Source organism: Cornus florida, unplaced genomic scaffold, assembly GCF_030987335.1.
Source record: "Cornus florida cultivar Cherokee Brave unplaced genomic scaffold, ASM3098733v1 CherokeeBrave_3.0.0_Hap2_Chr10, whole genome shotgun sequence".
Taxonomy (NCBI): Eukaryota; Viridiplantae; Streptophyta; class Magnoliopsida; order Cornales; family Cornaceae; genus Cornus; species Cornus florida.
In genome coordinates this window covers 60682632-60709426 of record NW_026775580.1, presented here as the reverse complement: position 1 = coordinate 60709426, position 26795 = coordinate 60682632, and the positions used below count along the sequence as shown (strand labels likewise).

General features: G+C 36.8%; 1 protein-coding gene across 1 annotated transcript; it reads right to left on the bottom strand.

The window, feature by feature from the left end:
* Positions 1-3933: 3933 nt before the first annotated feature.
* Positions 3934-25555, bottom strand: LOC132279117 (protein DETOXIFICATION 27-like). Its single transcript, XM_059781046.1, has 8 exons — positions 25081-25555; positions 24373-24914; positions 6852-6938; positions 6682-6738; positions 4834-5072; positions 4619-4737; positions 4321-4410; positions 3934-4224 (listed from the first exon to the last, which is right to left on the bottom strand). Exons 1-8 carry the CDS (start codon positions 25366-25368, stop codon positions 4162-4164), a joined length of 1485 nt encoding a protein of 494 aa, XP_059637029.1. The 5' UTR covers positions 25369-25555; the 3' UTR covers positions 3934-4161.
* Between the last annotated feature and the right edge of the window lie 1240 nt (positions 25556-26795).

Below are 26795 nucleotides of genomic sequence, written 5' to 3'. Positions count from 1 at the left end.
TCCCAAATGTCAACCCCAAAACATAGCCCAAACAGAGCCTATACAACAAACTTCTACCCACGCATATACTTGGGCGGGAACACAACAAGTTCAGTAACAGTCCCGGGAAGTGGATTGGTAAGGTTGTTTCTGGTTGTTTGTGGTGTTGAGAGTCATGGTGGGATGGAGAAGAAGGGATTTGTGTGGTCTGGTTCGTAGAAAGAGCTTGGAAGTTTCCATTCCCTAGCAATTTCCTCTGCGTGTGGGCAAGAACACTTCTTGATTGATAAGAAACTCGATCTGACTAAGTTGATCATAGCATTCATAGTCTGAAATGGATGTAAGCATTGATTTCAAAAAATTCTATTATTCCTTTCTCTCCAAACATGATATGCTCAACTTGCTAGCATGAGCTTCCAAGTGAGTATCCTGTTAAACTTCAATTTCTGTTTCCAATTTGATGACGCCCAAAATAAGAACTCCTACCATGAATTGGGTGTGATTGTCATAAGGCTATAAGAGTATGTTTAAGTGAGTAGGTCTTATTAGGTGAGGGAGTCCACTGGATAAGGTCCTCAGTTAAGAGATTAGGCATTGGCAAACTAGAAATATTATTGCAGTGAGTGGAGATGAAGTTGGAAATATTTCTAGGCCAAGTCCACTGGTTATGGGTTAGGAGTTGTGAGACCTTCATGAACTTGTTGATGAGCCATCCCTGCCTATGAGTAGAGGTCGAAGTAAGTACCTGGTAAAGAGGTCCACAAGCTAGCCAATTGTCATAAAACACCATAGTTGAGGCTTTATTGTTGATTGAATGTTTGATTAGAGGTTGAGCCAAATGTCTGTTTTGAAGCAGCTTCCTCTAGAACCATGAACCTTCATTTGGAACACTAATGTCCCAAATACTTGTGTGTTTGATAAGATAGTTCTCTGTCCAGTCCTTCCACAAGCTTTTTGACTCATTTGAACATGGAGTCCACAAGTGCCTTAGGATAACAGCCTTGTTCCATAGTTGAATATCCTGTAAGCCTAACCTTTGAAGGATCTGGTTGATCTGATCACATTCTTTTGAATGTAGGATGGGGATATTTGTCCAAAATATGTGCATGCTGAAAAGAGTTGCTTTGATGAGTTGAAGTCTACCTGCAAAAGACAAGGCTCTGGCTGTCAAATTGTTCACCTTAGATAGCATGCTGTCTAATAATGTTTGGCAGTCAAAGGCAGTTAGTCTAGAAGTAATAAGTGCAATTCCAAGATATCTTATGGGAAGACTGCCTCATGGAAAGTGGAAAATGTTAGAAATGGTTGTCATCTCATTTGGTGCCACACCACTGAATAAAATGCGGCTTTTGTTTAGGTTTGGGGTGAGGCCAAAAAGCAAACTAAATTTATCAAAGATTCCATAAGAACTCTTGCAGAGTTAATATCCCCGTGACAAAGCGTGACGATTCATCTGCAAATTAAGGAAAGATGTGAAATTTGAAGAGTTTCGCATCTCCAATGGTGAGTGAAATGTGGGTTAGTGCTTGAAAGTTTGTTTGTAATGGATGACAGTACATCCATGGCTATGACAAAAAGGTATGGGGATAGGGGATCCCCTTGCCTCAGTCCTTTGATGCTTCTAAAAAAGCCACAAAGCTCTTCATTGACAGAAAAAGAGAAGGAAGCAGTGTTGACACATGATCTAATCAATCCAATAGATATGAGGGAAATGCATCAGTTCAAGTACATCAAGAAGAAATTGCCAATGGAAATGATCACAAGCCTTATGTAGGTCAACCTTAAGAGTGCACCTAGGAGAAAACAAAGGTTTATGGTATTCTCTCAATAGTTCCCGAGCCAAAATCATGTTGTCCCTAATTTTCTTACCTTTAACAAAGACATTTTGAGCCTTGTCAATAATAGTAGGCAAGATGGGCTTAATTTTGTTAGTTATAAGCTTGGAAATGCATTTATACAGCACACTACAACATGATATAGGTCTGTAATTAGCAGGAGATGTCGGTTTAGGAATTTTGGAATTAAAGCAATGTAGGTGGCATTGATCTGTTTTAAAATTTTGCTTGTTTGAAAATTTTGTTTGATAGCCAATGTCACTTCCTCCCCCACAATCTGCCATCCTTTTTTGAAGAAAAAATAATTAAAACCATCTGGACCAAGGGGATTTTTTTAATTTTATAGAGAAAATAGAGTTCCTAATTTCCAAATCAGTTGGAATAAGGCTAAGGTTATCAAAGAATTCACCCTGGACATTTTCTGCTTGGGTTAGGGTGTCCAAGATTAACAGTCATATGGCAATGGTTAGAAACAATAGGTGGGAGAAAATGACAGGTGGAGTTGGGGAAGAAGGTAAGCCAGTGAAGTTAATGACAACTCTGTCCAATTTTTTGGTAATTGGATTGTGGATTTGTGATTTGTTTGACCTAGTGTGAAAGAGTTCAGAATATCTTAAATCATCTAACTCATTTTCCAGCAAACATTTATCAAGATAATTCATAGCTGGAGTCCACAGTTCCGTCCCACCATGCCTCTCACTTGTCCATCTTACAGCATTGAAGTCCCCCATTAAAATCCATGGAGGAGAAAAGATGGTGGAGCCTATCTCATTAATTTTATCCCACAATGGTTTCCTCTCCTCAGGTGTGTTAGCCTTATAGATAAATGTGACAAAAAACATAGGAGAGTTAGAAGTAACATTGGAAACATAAATGTAGATGAGTTGGTCAGTCATACAAATGCATTGCATATTCACAGAGGTAGGGTTCATAGGATTCAAATCCTACCTAGAGGGGCATAGGAAATTTTAGTGATAAGAGGCCACTGAGAGATACTTCTATGTACAGCTGGTTCATTAAGAGATCTAACCTTGGTTTCCAACAGTTGTACAAAGTCTAAATGGTTATCAATGAACTTCTTAACTTCTCTCTATCTGGAGGGATTATTCATCCCTCTCACATTCCATGCTGCAAACATTATTTGGAAGGTGGAGTATGTAGGTCACGAATGAACCTAATATACTCGGCCTTTGAAGCCTTATGGACTGCCCTAGCAGCTCTCCTAGCTTCCTCTAGCTGTGAGTTCCCTAAGTCTAGGTTAGAAATCATATTCATGATCATACTCAGGGGGTAACTCCTCCATAGTGCATTCAACATTGATCAGAGAGGTACAAACCTCCTCATCCTTCTCTGCCCATCATTTGTACGTGACAGAGCCTGAAACCTATTTAAAGTGAGGTAGATCTAGTTGATGAGCAAGGAGCCTGCAAATCCACAACCAAAGGCTTTGAAATCCCAAGCTTTGTCTGGTGATAACTTCCTAAATTGGTTAAAGGGGTGCAATGTTCAAAACCTGGCGGCAATGAGGCACAAGATGATGATGCGGGAGATAAACCTACTTTCGCTTGATGACCTTGTCCTTTAGGAGAGGTCAGTGGGATATGTATGGATGATTTTCCCAAGGTCAGATAGTCAATAGGGTGGTTACAGGTAGAGGGTGGTAATACATCACCATCAGGATGAGTAACACTAATGAGTGGCAAAGGTAAAGCAGGAGATGAAGCAATTTCATTAATTTATGGCTTAATGATTCCAGACTCATGACTTAGGCTAGAGACAATCAAGCTATTGACAACCTTGACCAAAGTCGGATTTCCATGATCAGCTTGTCCATTCACATTACTCTGTGCCTTTGGCACCTATATCTTACTAGTTTTTGTGCATTTGAGGTCAGAGTGTCCAAAACATTTACACTTGTGGCATGACAGAGGTTTACATTGATTGGTATACTGGCACAAAAATCCTTATTAAACTGCATGTTTGGTTGCCATATCTTAAGGATGATAGGCCTGTTAGAGAAGGTCGAAGGACCACCCTCCAGAATCAACCTACAATCCTCCTCAGTTTTTGTTTACGTTGAATCGTTAAAAAGACAAATGAGAATTAAAGTTGACAACAATTGCTCATACTAGCATGTACCTTCACAAGTAAAGTACAGCGAGTCTACCCAAACAACCCTAATTGCTCAACTATACTTAGCTTTGAACATGAAATTAATGGAATCACTCTAAAGAGCTTAGAAATCAATGTTAACCAAATTATAAAAAATAAAAAAAGACCTGTAATATATTATAATATATTGAAGCAAGAGCCGCTTCAAAATGTGGTAGACCCGAGTACATTTTGCTTATGATTGATTATCTGGATCAGGAGTCGACCACTTTTGGACATGCTTGGTAGCTTTATCTGCCTGCAAATCCACCATTTTAGAAGAATTACAGAGTTCATATAAGCATATATGATTTTGAACAAAAGTCATAAAAGTGAAATTTTTGTTAATTTGTACCTCTTTTTTCCAATCACACCGTATTGTTATGATGGCCAATATTATTGTTTGCACAGCAGTTCCGCCAAATATCATCCCACCCCAAATACCCTGATTGTAAAAAATTATCAGCGATTAAAATTTAAAAAAATAAAAACTTTTATGTTACGTTCGGAGCATTGAATTTTGAAATTGGAGTTGGAGAAAATTTATTTCAAAATTTGAAGTAAATTTCCTTTTCATTCCAATTTAAATGAGCCAATTCAGTACTTCCAAACATGACCAGTGCAATGCTCTTCCTATCAAGAACCGAACTTACCTGAACACCAAAGCCGAAAACCCACCCCATAATACAACCAAGAGGAACCCCAATAAGGTAGTAGCAGCCCAGATTTATGTATGCAACCCATGCTTGCCATCCGGATCCCACGGCCACCCCTGTAACAGTTGGCAAACTAGTCTAATAATTTGTATCAAAATGTTAAATACTATACATTTTTCAATCACCGAATTAGGGATTGTCAAATTGATCACCTGAAAGAACTGGTTGAACACTGTTGAGGAGAATGGTGAAGGCCAAGAGGTAAGAGAGCTCGTCAACTGCTTCAAGAACAACGGTGCTTGACGTGAAGATGTACCCGATTTTGTCATGCAATATCATAATTAGAGCACAAAAGAAGATGCCGATGACTGTGGAGTTCACCACTGAGACCTTTGTTGCAAAATTAGCTCCCTTTCCGTTCCCCGCACCTAGCTCATTGGCCACCCTTACTCTGCAAATTGTACACAAAACAATAGATTTTAAGATATGCAACAATAAGACAAAAATGTCATATTTATAGTTCCCAACCCAAAACAGGGCAAGAATAAAAAAAGTTGGGATCTGAACAACCCATACTTAATTCACAAAAGTGGTTTGAGTACCATTGTGTTAATACCTTCTTTCTTTCTTTTTTTTTTTTTTTTTTGTATAACTGGGGTGTTCGGGTTTGTCTCAACTAATCCACCCCCTCAAGGACTAAGTAAAGTTCGGATTATGTCCACGAGCATGACCCTTAAGAAACTGTTTGCACTTAGAAAGAATCAATTATGAGACTTGATATTTCATGAGATACCATGACCTAAGTCTTTTCCAACTAAGTTAAGCCTATGAAATTTTGCTAGTACATTTTTTTTGTCGGATTAAAATAAAATATATTTTAACCATGTGCTTAGTTAAGACGTTTTTGTTTTACTGTGTTGACACGAGTATGTTGCATGTTGATGATATAAATACATATTGTGTGTGAATTTTAAGTGAGGTATTTGTAAAATACTAGATGTTTTAAATATTTTTTGAATAAACTTCACTGGGTGATAAATGAAATTATTGTCATTTAAAATTTGAACCCATTTCAAAGTCATATATTGATTATTTTATGCGATATTAAAATTGTGTTATTAAAGAACTAAATACTAAATCAATTCAAAAGTATACGCCGCTGAATTTGTTTATCAAACAATACAAAATTTACATAAGATCTAGAGTCTGTTATAATGATATAATTGTTGTAATTTTTACATTTTCTAACAACTTGTTTTAAATAAAAATATTTTAATTTAGTGGCTCCAGAAATTTAAAAAGATCTCCAATTAATTCATCAACAAACTGGATAAGAATGGTCTAGTGTATGGTGGTTAATACATTTCCGTGCTTGTCTTAAAGTCATTCGAGAAAGCACTAACCAGGAATTAACTTTATATACAATACTCTGTACCTACCATTCTCAACAATGAAAATATCCCGAAGTTAGCAGCGTTCCCATGCAACACACACGAATGTAATATATATATATATAATACAAAGTGTCTTGATATAGATTTTTAATGTTAAAGAAAATTTAAGATAAAATTATCAATTACCCAATTCATGGTCATCAAGTGCATAAAATGAGGGAACTTATTATATTTTGATTTTGTAAGTTTTCAAAGCTATGACCTAAAAGAGCTTAAGTTAAGGTTACTTTTATTTTGATTCATAGGCCAAATTATTCTTTCGACTCTAGTGGTGAGTCACTTGAACTTGATACTTCATGAAGCATATAAGGTTTAAGGTTTGATTTCCCTTCAGCATAAATAAGTTCTTGGGGTCATTCATGCAAGTAAAAACTTGAATTTTATCTTACTTGTGTAGATGTGCGCTTTGTACAATGGTCCGGAAATTAGTCGGGACAAAACCCTAAATACTCCCAATTACCCAAAACAAAAAAAAAAAGGAGACCAATTATTATTAATATTATTATTATTATTTTGGGGGTATTTATAGTGAAAGAGAAATTCTAGATTAAAAAAAAATACAGAGGAAATTGTAAGATATATAATAAAAAGACGAAAGAGCAGTACCCGGTTGCGGCAAAGAAGGCAAGAGGAATCATCATTTCCCACCCATTAATATTCATGCTGCCAAATTATAATATAACATGTAAAGAGAGATAAATAATATTTCAAAATAATACATATATATATATATATATATATATATGGCAATGATATTAAAGGTAATATAATATTACCAGACGGATAATGCATCCACGACAAGTGTGGCATCCGATAGGTACCCAGTAATTAAAATTAATATTCGGTAGTACCAATTCTCCAAGCTGCAATAGAAACATACTGGTCAAATTAAATCAAATTCTTTAAAACAGTCATATAAGTACATGTTACATCAAATTCTTTGATATTGACATGGTCTCACTTTAATTTATCATGGGACTTTAATCATTCAAGTTTGTTTTTTGACTAACAACCAGTCAATTTGTGCATCATAGTTGTATATAAGAGGACTTGAGAGGGCTTTAACAGCGGATTTCTTAAGACTGGGAAGACTACAAGAGGATACTCTAAGGCAAAAGTCAAAAATGTCATGGCTGAAGCTTGAGGACTGTAATTCATCTTATTTCCACAAGTCAATCACATCTAGAAATAACAGGAAGAAGATAATTTCCCTCACTTTGGATGATGGCCAAACAACTCATGATGTGGATGAAATTAAATTTCAAGTAGTCAACCACTTTCAAGCCTTGCTTGGTTATTCTCCCCCTACTACATACCAAATCACTGATCTATCACCTTTTATCACCAAAGAAGTCCCATCCAATCTGCACTCTTATCTTGAAGACATGCCAACCATTTTGGAAATACAGACTTGCATGATGAAGCTAAATAGGGACAGAGCTCCTAGTCCAGATGGCTATAATGCCTTGTTCTTCCAAAAAGCTTGGGACATTGTGGATAGATTTGTTATAAAGGCCATCTTAGAATTTTTTAGAAATGGTAAATTGCTTGCAGAGGCAAACAACACCTACATTACCTTGGTCCCAAAATGCCAAAACCCAACCACACTTCATGACTACAAGCCTATTTCTTGTGTAAACACCTTATACAAGTGTATCTCCAAACTGCTTGCAACAAGATTACAGTCCACACTGCCTTACCTCATTGACCAATCCCAGTTAGCTTTTGTCCATGGAAGGAGGATAACAGATCCTATACTACTAGCCCATGAGTTACTAAGAGGGTATCACAAGCATGGAAGACCAGCAAGATGTGCAATCAAGATGAATCTCAAGATGGCATTTGACTCAGTGAAGTGGGATTTCATCATCAGCTGCCTTTCATTACTCAAATATCCTCCAAAATTTATTTCTCTCATTAAGGCATGCATCTCTTCTCCCTCATTTACAATTGCTCTAAATGGCGAGTTCCAAGGCTTTTTTAAAGGTAAAAGGGGTCTTAGGCAAGGGGATCCCATTTCCCCTTTCTTGTTTGTGATTGTAATGGATGTTTTCTCCTCAATTGTCAACAAGTATGTGGGAAGGGTGTCCTCTTTCAAGTTCCATTGGAGGTGCAGAGAACACAAAATCACTCACTTGTCCTATGCAAATGATTTGTTACTATTTTTCCATGGAGATATTGCCTCAGTCTCAGTCCTCAAATCAGCTCTTGATCTATTCTGCTCTATGTTAGGCCTAGACATCAACCTATCAAAGAGTAAGGTTTACTTTTCTGGTGTAAATGACCACACACAGCATCAAATTACTACATTGCTAGGAATTCAATCAGGCACACTGCCAGTGAGATACCTGGAGTGCCATTGATCTCTACAAACTTGAAGTATCAATTGGTAAACAGAATTACTCACAGAATCACTAATTGGACTTCCAGATCTCTCTCATATCCAAGTAGACTCCAATTGATAAATTCAGTATTGGTGTCAACTCAGAACTACTGGTGCAACATTTTCATTTTGCCAAAGGGAGTAATTGATGAACTCAACAAGATTTTTAGGAGATTTTTGTGGTCAGGGCCAGAAATGAAGTCTTCTGGTTCTAAGGTAGCTTAGAGTAGGGTGTGTAGCCCCAAATCTGCAGGTGGTTTGGGGATCCCCAATTTGGAGATGGCGAACAAGGCTGGATTAATCAGATTTATTTGGGACATTCTCAAAGAAGACACAAACAGTTTGTGGGTAAGGTGGTGCCACTCTCATTTACTGAAGTCCAGAAACCTATGGTCATTGAACTACCCACAGCCATGCTCTTGGTGTAATGACCCGGTCTTTTTTCTTTCTTTCTTTTTTCTCAGATTTTTACGGATATTTTTTTTTTCGTTGATCTTTCCTTTCTGAGTTCAGTTTCTCGTCACTTAGTGTCGTCTTAAGTGCTCGAAAATGGTTTCTTAGACTCTTTTCTTTGGATTGACAACTTCCTTTGAGGACCGAGTCATTTCCATATTTTTCACTTTTTGGACACTATTCACTTTTCGTCTTTTTCCCTATTATGTCATTTTAACTATTTTGTCTTTTTTTCGTTTGTCACTTTATTGGTATAACCTCACTTCTCATGCTCGGAGTTGGTTTTAGACTTCACGTATCTCCATTCTAAGTGGTTTTCACGAAATACGTATCTTTACTTTTGTAGTAAAGTACTCTGGTTGCTCCCGGTGTCCATAAGGGCATGGATGCATAGTTTTTTGGAAACTTTCTCTTTTCTTGGGGTGTTTTTCATAAATATCTTTTTGAAGATATTTTATTTCAGGGATTTTTAAGAAAATATTTTTTGAAGATATTTTCATTCTGGGCCATTAGTGCAATTTTTACTTTTTGGAGGGACCATTGTGCAATTAATGAAAGTTATTACTAAATGCCTTGTTTTGAGACTGGATCCTCGTATGAGATTCATTTTCACTTTTTGCCAAGTGGTGTACTCATAGAATTTCCTCCTTATCGTTGTTTTCCAGTTTCAGGGTTTCAGGCCCTAGTTGCTACCGAACTTGTTCGGGGCATAACTTTCTACTCGGGACTCAGTTTTTGACGCCGTTTCTTCCGTTATTCATGTTTTCTCATTCTACTTCTTTTTCATTCACGTAGTTTTGTTGTTTGAGCACGTCTGCTCAAATTCCACTTTTTCGGACCCGGTGGGGCCCGTTCGGAACACTTTTAGGGTTTTTCTATAAATAGGAGGTTTTAAGAAGAAAAATAGATTTTTCTCTCTCTCTCCTCTCTCTTGGCCAGTAGCCATGGCAGACAAGGGGCTGCCACCCTTCTTCTTCATTTTCCGGCCACTTCCCTTTTGTAAAAAGGTATAGTGCCTTAGTGTTTTATGCTCGCCTTGCCGTGCTCTACCTTTCCCCCTTATTAAAATCCGTTTTTGGCCATTTTTAGAGTTCGGGGTTGAAGTCAAGTTGTGATTTTGATGGGGCTTCCTTGGGGGTTATGTTCATCGTGTTATCCCCGACAAAACCTAGAAGTTTCGTCGGATTCGGAGCGGTTTTGTTTTGGTGGGGATTTGATATTTCATCTCAAATGGAGGTAGGGGGAGTTATAATTTCATATTTTTGTTGTCTTGTATATTTTTTATACTTATACAACTTGTATGCATGTTTTTGTCCATAATCTAGAATTTAATTTGAAATAATATTCTAGGATTGAGATTTAATTCTTATGAGATATGTAACTTAGAATTAAATTATGGCATACTAGAAAATTATGCCTTGATATGGTTGTTAGCATATATTAAATTTGGATTATTTAGAAAAGAATTGCAACTTTTATTTAATATTTTTCTTTTGTGAAAGATTAATTATCATGGTCGTACCTTGCATAAAACTAAGTTGTGATATACTTTTAAATTAAGTCTTGGCATGTTATTCAACATACTTTAATTTGAGAGCATTTGGATGAGTATGAAAATCTAGAGATTTTGATTAAAAGCATTAATAAAAATCTATTTCAAAGGTTCCATTGGCTTACTTATGTTTTAACTTGATAATTGTGATGACTAGGACTTATGCACTAGCATATATTAATTTGGGACCATTTAGAGTTGATTTGGAAATTAGAGATTTAATTATCATGATTTAATTAAATTCTATCACATTGTCCCATGGATTTTAATTATGTTGTAGAAGTTATTTCTATATTTAAATCATGGATTTGGACTTGTTGTGTAGTCACTTGGTTATGCTTTAAGCATTGAGTACATTATTGTTAAAATTATATTCATGAGAATATGTTTTCTTTATGAAATATATCAGTACATTGTGTAATGATTTACACACTTTGTAATTGACATTCTGTATGTCATTTTAGAATTGAAACTCTAAGGCATGGATTGTGTGGTTTCAACCTACTTGCGCATGGAAGGTGTTTTCATGCATTATATAAATTATGTATAAGTTGTGAACTTATTTGGATTATTTTGGAGTCTTGGGACATTATTGTTACAAGTGACATGGCTAGAGTTTGGCTCTAGTGTGGGAGGTATGAGTTCTCCCCAATTGAGATAGTGCGCACTAAGGTGGTCTTTCCAGCCAGTTAATGCCCGGAATAACCATTTTGTTCTTGGTTTAGTCCGAGACGTGATGTCCAAGTCTTCCACTATTTGATTTCGTATTCAATTCCAAGTTGACAATAATGTTTAATCGCGACTTGTGGTTTTGGCTATTGGCTATTTGATATTGTTAAGTACATTCATACTAAATTGTTATATTTAGTTGTTTTCACGCTTTTAGATTTCAAGTTGATAACTTAGAGAATCTATGTATTGATTTGTGGTTTTAGAAATTCTAATTATACTAAATTGATACATCTAGTTGTTATTGCATTTTAGATTTCAAGTTGATAATTTTGAGAATCTATATCTTGTTACTTTGTATAACATGCTTCTATGTTTGTTAAATTGCATAGATATTGTGATTCGTTTTTGTTGTTCAAATGTAGCTTAGGAATAATCCTATAGATTCATTTGGAATATAGACGTTAAGTGGCATGACCCACTTTTGTCATTTTTGCATTTTAGATTTCAAGTTGATGACCTGGAGAATCTATATTGTGTTGCTTCGTATAGCATGTTCCTATGTGGTTTAAATTGCAAAAAGGATGTGTTTTATGCTAGAAATGAGTTAAGGTAGCTTAGGATGCTCCCTCAGTCTAACCTTTGACATAGACGTTAGGTGGCATGACCCTTTTGAATTATTCCATATTGTTATAAAAATCTATAAAGAAATCGAGTCGATGCATGCTCATTCTTTACGAGTAAACTTGTTTACTCACCCCGAAGTTACTGGGGGATTTGTTCAGGTATAGGATTCAAGATTGGAGACTTGCACTTGCCTTGGGTGATTTGTAGATTTGAAGCCTCATTTAAATGTATTCTTGTTCACATGCAAGTGTTAGCATGTTTGAGTTTGCTTTTGAAATGTAATCTTTCTAACTTAGAGGGTTGACATGTCAAATGTTGTAAATGAATTGTAATAAGGCCATAGGCCATTGTAGCATGCTTAGAATTTCATTTTACACTTGCGTGCATGTTCACATCGTCACACACTTGCATATAATTAAGTTGATCATGCAATGGGGGATTCAAGTGAAGCTTAAAGTCTTTTTTTCAGTTTTGGTGCTTAGCAGGTTCATTTTCACATTTTTGACCAGTTTTGGTCGACCGATGGCCTGTTTCGGTCGACCAAACCTCTCTTGGATTTCATTGTTCAGCAAAAATCCCAACTCTAGTAACCATTTTCACCATCGAGGCTTATTTCGGTCGACCGGTTCTTTACATCGGTCGACCGAAACTCATTTTTTTTATCTCGAGCCTTAAACCGGTCACCAGTTTGTCATTTCAGTCGACGGAACTGAGAGCCCTTTTCTCTTCTTTTTCCAGGCTTATTTCGGCAGACCGATGCTCTATTTCGATCGACCGAAATAGAGCTACCTTGTTGATTTTGTTTGGTTGCTGTCTCTTCAGGCTTGCACCAATTGGTTTACTTACACTCTACTTCTTTAATCTTGTTTGGGCCATATAACGGCATATGTGGTCTAGTTGAACTAGATTTTGTTTCCCTTGGTTGTCATTAGTGCCATAGGGTACCATTTGACCCTTTCTCTTCCAGTTTCCGCTTCTAGTTATTTCTTTGAGCTTTATGACTTCATAAAAAGTCACTTAGGTGTCTTAGGGATGATTGATATCCCTATAGACCTTGTTTTTGGTTTTGCTTCCGCATTTCGGATCTGTTATCGGATCAACTTTCGGTTCATCACTGACACACCGGGTTGAAAAACTTGGGCCGTCACAAGTGGTATCAGAGCTCCTAGGTTCGAAAACCCTAGGACGACGGGTTTTGGGTGCATATCATGCTTATGTTGCCATGCTCTATGTGTTTATGTGCCTCATGATAACATGTTTTGATTTGATAACATGTTTATGTGTTTATGTGATACATGTGGTATGCCATTTGTTTAGCATGATTTAAAATTCTAAGTAAAAAGCATGACATATGATGTATGCTAGATTTGATTTGTATATGCATGTAATACCCCTAATTTTAAAAGGACAGTTCTGGAATTTAATTATTGTATTTAATTGCATTTTATTTTATTATGTGTCATTTTATTGGATTATTTGCTTGCATTCTTGACTTAATTGATTTAGTTAGACTATTTGTTTTAATTGTCTTATTTGGTTAATTGTATAATTGATTTAGTTTTAATTACCTTATTTGGTTAATTGTATACTTGATTTATTTGTTTTAAATTGTCGTGATACTTAGGTGGTTTTAAATTAATTATTTAATCATTAAATAAATTAGAGTTTAATTTTTTTTTATATGAAATCATGTGTTGGGCCGATCACATTAGGGCTCAGTAGATAATTATACGTGGATTAGGGTTTTGGGAGTAAGCCTATAAAAAAACTCTGTTATGCTTTAGCCTAGGGTTTTGGTAAGAGCATAACACAAAACAGTTAAACGTAGGGATAGGTTGTGACAACAGTGAGATACAGAGGGAGAAACATAGAGAAGGATTGCAGAGGCAGAGGATTAGAGGTTCAATCTGAAACTCAAAGGCAAGTTTCTGTTCCGCTCTATTCTCTTTAATCTGTGTTCTGTACATGCTTAGCAAGACTCCAGGAATTAAAATCAGACTTAATTGCATCTTTTCTGCATCTGTAATTAGTATTTAATTGCATGGAAGTAAATCTGTTAATAGTTGTTTAAAAAAAAATCAATCTGAAACTTAACTGCCGTTGTGAAACAACTTATGTTTTAAATGCAATTTGTGTTTTAAATTCATGTCTTGATTTAATATCATTCTGTATGACTAATCTGGAAGAGGATGGGACTTTCAAACATGGATAAAACTAAGCTCAGAGATTTGAATTCACCGGAGTCAGAGAAGACGAAAGGAGAACAGGCTACGGCTCTTAGAAGTGAGAGCAGGCTCAAAAAACGGAAGGAGCCTGCTCACACAAAGCTAGAGCCGGCTCTCTAGGGTTGAGAGCCGGCTCTCAACAACCTAGAGCCGGCTCCCAAGGGTGGGGAGCCGGCTCTCCTTGCCCAAAGAGCAGGCTCTTCAATTTCTAGAGCCTGCTCTCTCCTATTTGTGCGTGTATTTTGGATTTTAAGGATTGTTTGGTTAGGACTGATTTTTAAAGCTATCTTAAAGCTACTGGAGGGTGAATTTCACTGATAAAAACTTGTAAAATAATAGTGAAACATTAATTTATAAATTGATTTAATCAAGGAATAACATTCAGTTAGGAAAACTAGTAACCTTCACACTATCTGGTGGGTTTTATGTTACTGGAATTTGGCAGAGTGTATATATATAATTTAATTATGTATAATCATATATTTTTCCAGCGTAATAAGTATAGTGAATTAATTATGTTTAACTATACTTGGGTTGGATTTACATTGGATACTCAAACGGTTGTAGTTGTATCGTTTTGTTGACTGATTTAGACAATAAACTATGTATCGGACTGTGGAATTTCTGTATTATATAATTTACTGTTTTATTGTATTTATACAGAAGTATAAGAATAGTAAGTGCGTGAAACTATCTGTTCTTAATTTTGAATAAATTGATAGGGTTGTTTATAAACTCTATCAATCTAAGGATTTTGTGGAGGATTGGAATACTGCGACTTGTATTAGCATTTTAAAAGATTAAAATGTGATATTTGGATTCTGTAATAATTCTTATTGTCTTGGTATATGTTTTAAATGGTATTGATACATATTATGGATAATAGTTGATGATTATTTAATGTTGTTATCAACTATGTTAACCGGAGGATGGTATGTACCGGTATGGGATGGTGACATACTAGGTATGAACTAGATCAAACACTAAGTTTTATCTAACTTGGATTAAGGTATGGATTAATCATAATGGTTAAGTCCATCACCTACATACGTCATATCGATTGTGAATTGAGTGACTTACTATGGATTCAGGATGGAGTGTATACATATATCAAACCCTTATACAGGTGGATGGTATTATGTATTAGGAGGAGTACGGACTTTATATATAGAATGTATGAAGCCGTGGAATGAGCTTGAGTCTCATGTCCATGGTTAGGGCGCGTATATTGCCTAGGATGGATAACTGGACATAGGTGTTGTTCCCTGGTAGGTCTAGGTACTCATGCCCACCTTAGGGTGCGTATTCGCATGTTGCCTTCTATTCAGGCTGAGACAAACCTATTGAACTAGCGAGCGTCCTATTAGTGTGTACTGTATAGATATGGACTACTCTAGATATTGTTGAGTCTTCCTAGGATGTATCTGCGTATCGGATTACTGTTTGGATTGTAGTAGATCAAGACTTGCATGTGGGCCTGATCCACTCCTTTATTTTTCAGGTGTTCGTCAGTTTCAGGGTTAGAGCTTGGACGTGCAGAGCCGATACAGCTACTCATTCCTCCCACTACGTAGGGATCTACTTTATGTTAGCTTTAGTTTTATTTCTGTTATTTCAGTTTCGGATTGAGAAGTTTAATAAGGGGTCCAATTGATGGATTCCCAAGTTGTAAACTTATGGAGATTTGGATTATCAGTTTTGGATATTATTTTAGTTCCTTTCAGCTTCTATTGTTTTTATTTCTTAAATCAATTTTGTATTCCGTGTTTGATTTAAAATATTAATTGTTTGATATCCCTCAGGTTTGGGCCTGGGGCTAATCAACCCGTGTCTCGGATCCGAGGGGTATCACAATGCATGATTGTTTTGCATTTTTGGCAAGACTTAAGATTAGTTGTTGGATGTTTGAGTTGAGGTTGAGTCGTTTGGTGAGTTTTCAATTAGTGTAATGGTTGGTGTGTTTGGTTTTATTCAGGCACTCTTCCTTAAGGTTGTTGGTGATTGTCCACATAGTTTTACGGTAGTGTAGGTTGTTGTCGACCTAGCATTAGTTTTAAGGTGGGTAGTGAGACACCTTTTATTTCGGCTCTCGTGAGGTGAGTCATTTAGCGTTGCCGTAGTGCTGGATTTGTTAGTTTTGGGCCATGATGAGATTATGAATCTCTTAGAATCCTTGGTTGATCGGGATGATTCCTCTGGGATTGCAATTTTCGTGGGCGGGTACATTGTGGGCGGGTGCATGGCACTGTCATGCTACCATACTGGCGAGCTACAAATGCAGTTCAGATGGAATCAATGTTGGTTTTGTTTTGATAGGCGTTGTCCTTTTAATCGATAATGATGATGGTTGTTTTGAGGATCAGTCGTAGTGATTGATTTGGTTGTTGTTGGTATGACTATAATTGCCATTTTCTTTGAGTTCTCTTTGCATGATGACGCTTTTGGGATCAAGTCGATTGATTGATGTTTTGGATAGAGAGAGCATTGCACTGTTAGTGTCACTTATAGTGTCACCTCTAGATTTGAAGATGGATTGTTAGAATCTTACCATTGTGGTAAGGGCTCACGTATGTTTTGAGACGGGTTGTTGTCACATTGGTTTTTAGAGTCAGTTTATGGCTAGGATTAGTCTTTCCTTTTACCTAAACACTCTAGGACACGATGTCCATAGGGTTCATTGTTGCATCGTTTTGTCTTCTGCAGTTTCGTTTACTACCATGTTAGTAGTTTGATTTATGATATTGCGATGTATGAGTAAGTGGAGGTATGTCTACATTTGCCTTCTTGTTGTGTGGCATTAACATGCCTTCCTTATATGCTTAAAGATGCCATGTTGTTACTTTATTTTAGTGACATGATTTTGTGCTTACGTGGAGACGTGCTACATGTACCCTTGATTTTGTCTATGAGTAGATTTACTTTCTTGGTAGTTGCATTTCCTTGATATTTGCATGACTTCTATGTTTAGTTTTCCCCTTTTGTTTTCCCTCGGTCGAACGTAGTGTGTATGTGGGTTTCCGTAAGGGTTTCGTTGTGAGATTCCTTATAAAGGAGTTGTCACATTTGTTTTGTCTTGGGCTGTCCACTTCCCTAAGGTGGGGAGGATGCTCTATTTTCGCGTTTGTCATATCGACACTTGTGGGAGAATAGGATTTTTTCTCTTTTCTTGGTTCAAGTAAGGGCTTCACAAGGAGTGAGTCTCTTCTCTTTATTGCATCGTGTACAGCTTTGGGGTTGGCTGGTCTATAAGGACCACTATCGTTGTCTTGAGTCCTTGGTGAGGATTCGATGGATTTTGGTCGACTTACTTCTATGTAGGGAATGAGGTCTTTGACCTTGTTGTCTTTCATTTCAAAGATGAAGTCGTGGTATTGTCTTTCTTAGGACTGGTAGTTCCTTTCCTTCGTGTCTTCCCTTGAGGAGTTTTACCGTGATTGTTGACGGAGTTGTGGTGCTCATAGTGAGTTGATTGGTGTGAGATCATTTTTACGGGGACTTATATCCATATCATTGAGGAATTATTTGATTCGTGAGGTGAGCTCGATGCTCTTTTGAGGATGTCTTTTGGAGACTTGCTTTGGTTTTGGAGATCTAGATGTGGTTGACTTTTAGGAGAAGTTTTGGAGGATCGCTGTTGGATATGGCTTGTTTGTGGAGTTTTCTCATCCTAGTTACGACTAGGCGTAGTTTTGAGGAATCGTAGTTCCGATGATTGGTTGTGGATCGAAATTGAGGAATTTTGATTTAGCTTGGTGTTGCCAAGTACAGTTTTGAGGGATTCATTTGGTGATTTTGATTGTCGAGATTTTATATGTATGCCATTTGGTGGACTTGTGTTTCGAGGATCTAGTTATCCGTGATAGTGATGTGAATCTGATGTTTGACTACGGTGTAGTCTTATAGTTGATCTGTTTCAAGGAGATATGAAGGACTTTCGATGAAATGTCTTGTGGTGAGGTTCATTTTGATTTCAGGAGGTTTTGAATTGTTTGTCAGGCTTTTGATTCTTAGTTGATGTTAATTGGAGAATTTTGAGATGTTGGATATGTTGATTTTGCTATATTGAGGATTTAAATCCTTAAGCATAGTGGTACCTATGGTATTGTTGTTAGAGTTATGGGTTGGCCAGAATGGTCCGGCCGGACATCTTTGGATCATACCTCAACTCTTACAAAATGTCTGGTCTCCGAGGTGATTTTGGTAATGATGATTCACGACATTGATGTTATTTGTATTTAGAGGTTTCATGGGTAGACTTAGTGAGGGGCAGGTTATGAATTAGTGCCTTATACTGCCATGCTACCGTATAAAGTTGTTTGTTGTGGGCGAGTGCTAGTTGCCGTCGTTACTACCTTACTGACGAGTAAGTGTGGGCGGGCACTAGATACTGTCATTGCTACCACACATTTGAGTACGTCGTGGGAGGGTCATAGTCGCTATTCGTACTACCATGTCATCTTTGTTCGGTACCTTGATTTGATACGTGGTTATCTTGGAGTTCTTTCGGTGATTGTTTTTGGATTGGTATGATGGTTCATCTGGAGGGATGCTTACGATTATTGTTTTCCGTTCTTTTGTCTGACCTTGGGTTCTGTGTGTGAGTTCGGACTTGTCGTGTGGCTATGTGGTCACTTTTCTTGTGAGGGGTTGTCTTGTCATGAGCATGTGGGTGCAAATGACACTGGCTTGTGGATTTCCTTTCGGTTTTGAGGTCGCTGGTATAGCGTGTTGTGTGGGATACTCGGAGATGTACTTCGTAGTTATCCTGGTTTCGCCTTTTGTTTTGCGGGGCAGGATTTTGGGGACGAAATCCCTTTAAGGTGGGAAGGTTTTAATGATCCGGTCTTTTTCCTTCCTTTCTTTTTTCTCAGATTGTTACGGATATATATATTTTTTTTCCGTTGATCTTTCCTTTTTGAGTTCGGTTTCTCGTCACTTAATGTCGTCTTGAGTGCTCGAAAATGGTTTCTGAGACTCTTTTCTTTAGATTGACAACTTCCTTTAAGGACCGAGTCATTTCCATATTTTTCACTTTTTAAATACTATTCACTTTTCGTCTTTTTCCCTATTTTGTCCTTTTCCCTATTTTGTCTTTTCCCTATTTGTCACTTTGTTGGTATAACCTCACTTCTCATGCTTGGACTTCGTTTTTGACTTCACATATCTCCATTCTAAGTGGTTTTCACAAAATACGTATCTTTACTTTTGCAGCAAAGTACTCTGGTTGATCCCGGTGTCCATAGGGGCATGGATGCATAGTTCTTTGGAAACTCTTTTTTCTTGGGGTGTTTTTCGTTAATATCTTTTTGAAGATATTTTATTTCAGGGATTTTTAAGAAAATATTTTTGGAAGATATTTTCATTCTAGGCCATTAGTGTAATTTTCACTTTTTGGAGGGGCCATTGTGCAATTAATGAAAGTTATTGCTAAATGCCTTGTTTTGAGCCTGGATCCTCGTACATGATTCATTTTCACTTTTCGTCGAGTCATGTACTCATGAAATTTCCTCCTGGTCGTTGTTTTCCAGCTTCAGGGTTTTTGGCCCCGGTTGCCGCCGAACTTGTTCGGTGCATAACTTTCTGCTCGGGACTCAGTTTTTGACACCGTTTCTTCCGTTGTTCATGTTTTCTAATTCTGCTTCTTTTTTGTTCACAGAGTTTTGTTGTTTGAGCACGTTTGCTCAAATTTCACTTTCCCGGACCCGACGGGGCCCGTTCGGGACACTTTTAGGGTTTTTCTATAAATAGGAGGTCTTAAGAAGAAAAATTAGATTTTTCTCTCTCTCTCCTCTCTCTTGGCCAGCAGCCATGGCAGCCAAGGGGTTGCCACCCTTCTTCTTCATTTTCCGGCCATTTCCCTTTAGTAAAAAGGTGCAGTGCCGTAGTGTTTTATGCTCGCCTTGCCGTGCTCTACCGTTCCCCCTTATTAGAATCCGTTTTTGGCTATTTTTGAGTTCGGGTTTGAAGTCAAGTTGTGATTTTGATGGGGCTTCCTTGGGGGTTATGTTCATCGTGTTTTCCCCGACAAAACCTAGAAGTTTCGTCGGATTCGGAGCGGTTTCATTTTGGTAGGGATTTGAGATTTCATCTCAAATGGAGGTAGAGGGTGTTATAATTTCATATTTTTGTTGTCTTGCATATTTTTTTATACTTATACAACTTGTATGCATACTTTTGTCCATAATCTAGAATATAATTTAATTATTTTCTAGGATTGAGATTTAATTCTCATGATGATATGTAACTTAGAATTAAATTATGGCATACTAGAAAATTATGCCTTGATATGGTTGTTAGCATATATTAAATTGGATTATTTGGAAAAGAATTGCAACTTTTATTTAATATTTTTTTTTTTGTGAAAGATTAATTATCATGATCGTACCTTGCATGAAATTAAGTTGTGATATACTTTTAAATTAAGTCTTGGCATGTTATTCAACATACTTTAATTTGAGAGCACTTGGATGAGTATGAAAATCTAGAGATTTTGATTAAAAGCATTAATAAAAATCTATTTCAAAGGTTCCATTGGCTTACTTGTGTTTTAACTTGATAATTGTGATGATTAGGAATTGTGCACTAGCATATATTAATTTGGGACCATTTAGAATTGATTTGAAAATTAAAGATTTAATTATCATGATTTAATTAAATTCTATCACATTGTTCCATGGATTTTAATTATGTTGTAGAAATTGTTTCTATATTTAAATCATGGATGGACTTGTTGTATAGTCACTTGGTTATGTTTTAAGCATTGAGTACATTGTTGTTAAAATTATATTCATGAGAACATGTGTTCTTTATGGAATATATTATTGCCTTGTGTAATGATTTACACACTTTGTAATTAACATTATGTATATCATTTTAGAATTGTAACTCTAACGTATGGATTGTGTAGTTTCAACCTACTTGCGCATGGAAGGTGTTTTCATGCATTATATAAATTATGTATAAATTGTGAACTTATTTGGATTATTTTGGAGTCTTGGGACATTGTTGTTACAAGTGACATGGCTAGAGTTTGGCTCTAGCGCAGGAGGTATGAGTTTTCTCCAATTGAGATAGTGCACAGTAGGGTGGTCTTTCCAGCGAATTAATGCCCGGAATAACCATTTTATTCTTGGTTTAGTCCGAGACGTGATGTCCAAATCTTCCACTATTTGATTTCACATTCAATTCCAAGTTGACAATCATGTTTAATCGCGACTTGTGGTTTTAGCTATTGGCGATTTGATGTTGTTAAGTACATCCATACTAAATTGTTATATTTAGTTGTTCTCACACTTTTAGATTTCAAGTTGATAACTTAGAGAATCTATGTATTGATTTGTGGTTTTAGAAATTCTAATTGTACTAAATTGATACATCTAGTTGTTATTGCATTTTAGATTTCAAGTTGATAATTTTGAGAATTTATATCTTGTTACTTTGTATAGCATGCTTCTATGTTTGTTAAATTGCATAGATATTGTGATTCGTGTTTGTTGTTCAAATGTAGCTTAGGAATGACCCTATAGATTTATTTGGAATATAGACGTTAAGTGGTATGACCTACTTTTGTTATTTTTGCATTTTAGATTTTAAGTTGATGACCTTGAGAATTTATATTGTGTTGCTTCGTATAGCATGCTCCTATGTGGTTTAAATTGCAAAAAGGATGTGTTTTATGCTAGAAATGAGTTAAGGTAGCTTAGGATGCTCCCTTAGTCTAACCTTTGACATAGACGTTAGATGGCATGACCCTTTTGAATTGTTCCATGTTGTTATAAAAATCTATAAAGAAATCGAGTTGATGCATGCTCATTCTCTACGAGTAAACTTGTTTACTCACCATGAAGTTACTGGGGGATTTGTTCAGGTACAGGATTCAAGATTGGAGACTTGCACTTGCCTTGGGTGATTTGTAGATTTGAAGCCTCATTTAAATGTATTCTTGTTCACATGCAAGTGTTAGCATGTTTGAGTTTGCTTTTGAAATGTAATCTTTCTAACTTGGAGGGTTGACATGTCAAATGTTGTAAATGAATTGTAATAAGGCCATAGGCCATTGTAGCATGCTTAGAATATCATTTTACACTTGCGTGCATGTTCACATCGTCACACACTTGCATATAATTAAGTTGATTATGCAATGGGGGATTCAAGTGAGGCTTAAAGTCTCTTTTTCAGTTTTGGTGCTTAGCAGGTTCATTTTCATGTTTTTGACCAGTTTCGGTTGACCGGTGGCCTGTTTCGGTCAACTGAACCTCTCTTGGATTTCACTGTTCAGCAAAAATCCCAACTCTAGTAACCATTTTCACCATCGAGGCTTATTTCGGTCGACCGGTTCTCTACACCAGTTTAAGGCTCGAGATAAAAAAATGAGTTTCGGTCGACCGGTTCTCTACATCGGTCGACCGAAACTCATTTTTTTATCTCGAGCCTTAAACTGGTCGACTTGTTTATCACTTCGGTCAACAGAACTGAGAGCCCTTTTCTCTTCTTTTTCCAGGCTTATTTCGGCAGACCGATGCTCCATTTCGGTCAACCGAAATGGAGCTGCCTTGTTGATTTTGTTTGGTTGCTGTCTCTTCAGGCTTGCGCCAATTGGTTTACTTACACTCAACTTCGTTAATCATGTTTGGGCCATATAACGGCATATGTGGTCTAGTTGAACTAGGTTTTGTTTCCCTTGGTTGTCATTGGTGCCATAAGGTACCATTTGACCCTTTCTCTTCCAGTTTCCGTTTCTAGTTATTTCTTTGAGTTTCATGACTTCATAAAAAGTTACTTGGGTGTCTTAGGGATGATTGATATCCCTATAGACTTTGTTTTTGGTTTCGCTTCCGCATTTCGGATCTGTTATCGGATCAACTTTCGGTTTATCACTGACACACCGGGTTGAAAAACTTGGGCCGTTACACTTGGAGTTGGAGGGAAATCCTCTAACTAAGGCATCCTGCTAGACTACTCATAAAACACTCTATAGGCAATGGTGCTAACACTTCTTTCTGGTGGGACAATTGGGCTCCAGGAGGTCCTTTATGTTCAAGATTTCCACTTCATCTACTCACTACAGCTAGTTTTAATGGTATAACAACTGTGGATACATTCATTGTCGACAGCAACTGATCATTTCCTCCCTCTCTTACTTTTGCAATCCCGGAATTACTTGCACTACCACCTCCATGCCCATCTAGAAATGACAGTAAGAAGTGGACAGTTTCACTTAATGGCAACTACTCATTCAGACACACTGTGGCACACATGGTTGGTGACCTTCCTATTGTCCCTTGGCACAACCTTGTTTGGTATTCTCCAACCATACCAATAATGAAATTCAATCTTTGGTTGGTTGTTCAATGCAAACTACCAACACTCGACAGTAAATTTATGGCTAAACACAATAACATTTGCTCCCTTTGCAACATATCAAGTGAGTCCCATGATCATCTATTTTTTAATTGCACCTTCACCTCCCCTCTATGGCGTTTTATCAAATACAAGAGCAACATTCACACAACAATCACAAATTGGGAAAATCTTGTAATCTGGATTAGTACTGAATGGAAAACAAACACTCCTATTAACCTACACAGGAAATTATGTTTATCGGCTTTGGTATACCATACCTAGGAAGAGAGAAATGCTCAAATTTTCAGAGGACACAAATCATCCCAGAGAGTCGTCTGTGCAAAAGTATGCTCCACAATAACAAGTATTTTGAAGCTTGGCTGTCTAAGAGAATGCAATACGGCAAAATTGATCCTTATGGATTGGGATTTATCTCCTTCATGTTGTAGGCCTCCTCCTTGGCCGCCAGACAGCTGAGACATCAAGACTTACCCCTTCTTTGTTTTCACCGGAGAGTATTAATGCTCACCATCAAGGATAGTTAATAGTGGTTATCTTGCTTTTATGTTTGTCCTTGTTTGGACCTGTTTTGCAGCCTTGGGCTTGCTTTTCGGATGGGCCAAGCCCTACTTTTGTACAGTTTCTTAATGAAAATTGCTTAAATTTTTGAAGAAGAAGAAGAAAACAAAATAAAACAAAACAAAAAACAAAACAAAACCAAAAAAAAAAATGGAAGCGGCATAAACTTAAATCACTCAGTTTTACCCTAGTCCCATTTTACCCTCACATAGAATGTAGTCCTCGATTTCCCAACTTAACACATGACCTTGCACGATACTCTATGCACAGACTAAGAGTTAAATTAAATTACCCCCATATGAGATAGATATGGTACTCACCGACAAAGTGGACCTCACCCCTGGTTTGTGGGGCCAATGTCCCCCCTTCTCTGTGCACGCACAGTACCATCGCGTAAATCACGACTTTATGTGTGTATAGAGATTTTCCATATATGTATAGATGGTTAAAGAGAGACTAGTACATACCAAAGCATTACACCGGAGGCAGTAGAGAGTTTGACAAACTCCCAGAGGCCAGAAAAGGCTTGCACTGAGAAACCAGTCCAAGTTTGTGGACACCCACCAAACAGAGTGTACGCCAACAGCCCAAAAAACAAGAGCCACCAGGCAATGTCCAATGTCACAGCCACACCCACAATCCCAAACCCAAACTGATACACAACGAGCCAGCTGACGAGCACATGAAACACGAGAACCGTCATCGAAACCCAGGCCAGGACATTAGCCTTGAGCTGGCTCTGCAAGAATCTCTGAATTGGTAACACAAATGCAAAACTGAAGTGCAGTGGAATCAACCACAATGCCGCCTCCCCGGACTGCTCGGCCACTGCGTCTGTCTGCCCTAGCAGCTTCAGAAGAGGGGTTGCGAAGGCGTAGAGTGGCAGTGACAAGAAACAAGAAAAGGAGAGAACAATCCACGACCTTTGCATATATATACCCAACATGTTGTACCTTTTTGCCCCAAAAGCTTGCCCACACAATGTTTCTAATGCACTTGCCATTCCTAACTAGTTCACACAGCCGCCATAATTAATGTTAGTTCAGAAAAGAATACATAAAATTTAATGTATCCTCCTTCCTTGGAGGAAACCAGAAATTTATTTTAGGGGCATAAATTTTATTTCATTTTAAATTAATTATATTAATATTGTAAACAATGAAATAGAAGTGTACCAGTAGGCCAAAATTGAAGCCGACAATGACGGTGTTGGCGATGGAAATGGAAGCAAGTTCAAGCTCACCAAGGTGGCCAGCGAAGGCTACAGAGACGATGTTCATCGTGTAGGTGGCTACCCTGTTGAAGATGGAGGGACCCACTATTTGCCATAGCTTCTTTGACTCAATCCACACCTTTGTTTTCAAGTTTTTCTTCTCTTGATCATCGTCATCTACTAGACCGTTTGATGCTGAATTATGTAACAAGCTCTGATTTAGTTCCTCATCACGTTTAACTCCCGCCATCACGAATGTAACTTACCAAGCAAAGACCAAGTTTGCGTGTATTATATATATATATATATATATATATGTTAAGAGTGATAAATGAACGGATTAATCGAGTTTAAATCGATTGAAAATGAACAAGTTAATATGAATCGGTTCATATTTAACTCATTTAAAATGAGTTAAAAATAGAGGGGTATAAATGAGTAGAGTCAACCGAGCACCTAACGAGTGGTAGGAATTGAGAGAGAGAGAGAGAGAGGCCGTTGCAAAGTTTTGATGCTGAATTATGTAAGAAGCTCTAATTTAGCTCCTAATCACCTAACGAGTGGTAGGAATTGAGAGTGAGAGAGAGAAAAGGAGGAGCTAGAGAGAGAGAGGATAAAGAAAGGCCGTACGTGCAAGCGTCCACCAAACACCTAGGGAGTAGGGATTGACAAGCAAAGTTTGCTTAGGATTCTTAGCGATCCTCACATCAATCCATTTGTTTGACTACCTTTAGGGGATACCAATTTGGGAACTTCTTTGTTCGTTTGATTGTCCTATTTAATCTCACGACATTAATGTACATGTGTTCGGACTGAATTTATTTTAAAAAATTATTATTATTATTTTTTATTTGATTCCAAATTTTGTACTAACGAATTATTTATACATTTATGATTGAATCACATTATAATAAGAATGACTTATTCATCATTGAATAAACTAGTCTTGTCCATAAAATTTTATAAAATTTCTCAAATTAATTATTCCATTGAAAAACTCAGGCAAAATAATAGTAATCATTTTATTATTGTCTTTTAAGAGTTTTTTTTAATAAAAAAAAAAATCTTTCATGGTAATATACATATTTAAATTTAAAAAGATAATTTGATAATTTAAAAATAGAGCAATACATTTGTTGTATGTTACATTAAAAACCTCTAATACCAAGATCAACAACAAATTGATAAAGTTTTTGACATTAAAAGTAATTATTTATTTTTAATTTTTTAACCTCTAATACCAAGATCAACAACTAATTCATAAAGTTTTTGACATTAAAAGTAAATATTTATTTTTAATTTTTTTAAAAAATTTAAACAAACGCAAACTCTCAATATTGACCTTACAGAACTCGAACACTCTCAAAAAAAAAAAAAAAATCTCAATGTGTATTCCGTGCATGCATGTTGGAAGACAAACTGTAAATATTTGATGATAGATTAGTGTTCAAAGAGGTAGACAATTGCCATAATAAAAATAATAAACTTATACCATAGGAACCTCCCCTCAAAAAGGGTAGTTGTGGTCAAAGGTTGGATACTATCTTTCTTGAATAGATATTATTGAGCTAATTAAGTGAAAACCGCCTATTTTAAGTAGCAGAACTAAATTGTGAGTTGGTCAATGGTCTCTTAATTGGGTTTAGTAGTGAAAAAATAATAATTAACAAATCTGGT

Excerpts from the sequence above, each read along its gene's own strand:
- LOC132279117 (XM_059781046.1), bottom strand. The coding sequence starts at position 25,368 with ATGGCGGGAGTTAAACGTGATGAGGAACTAAATCAGAGCTTGTTACAT. Across the intron at positions 6,939-24,372 it reads GCCTCCGGTGTAATGCTTTG|CTTGGAGAATTGGTACTACC; the intron begins GTATGTACTAGT and ends TTTCTATTGCAG. Across the intron at positions 4,225-4,320 it reads GGTGTGATTGGAAAAAAGAG|GCAGATAAAGCTACCAAGCA; the intron begins GTACAAATTAAC and ends GTGGATTTGCAG.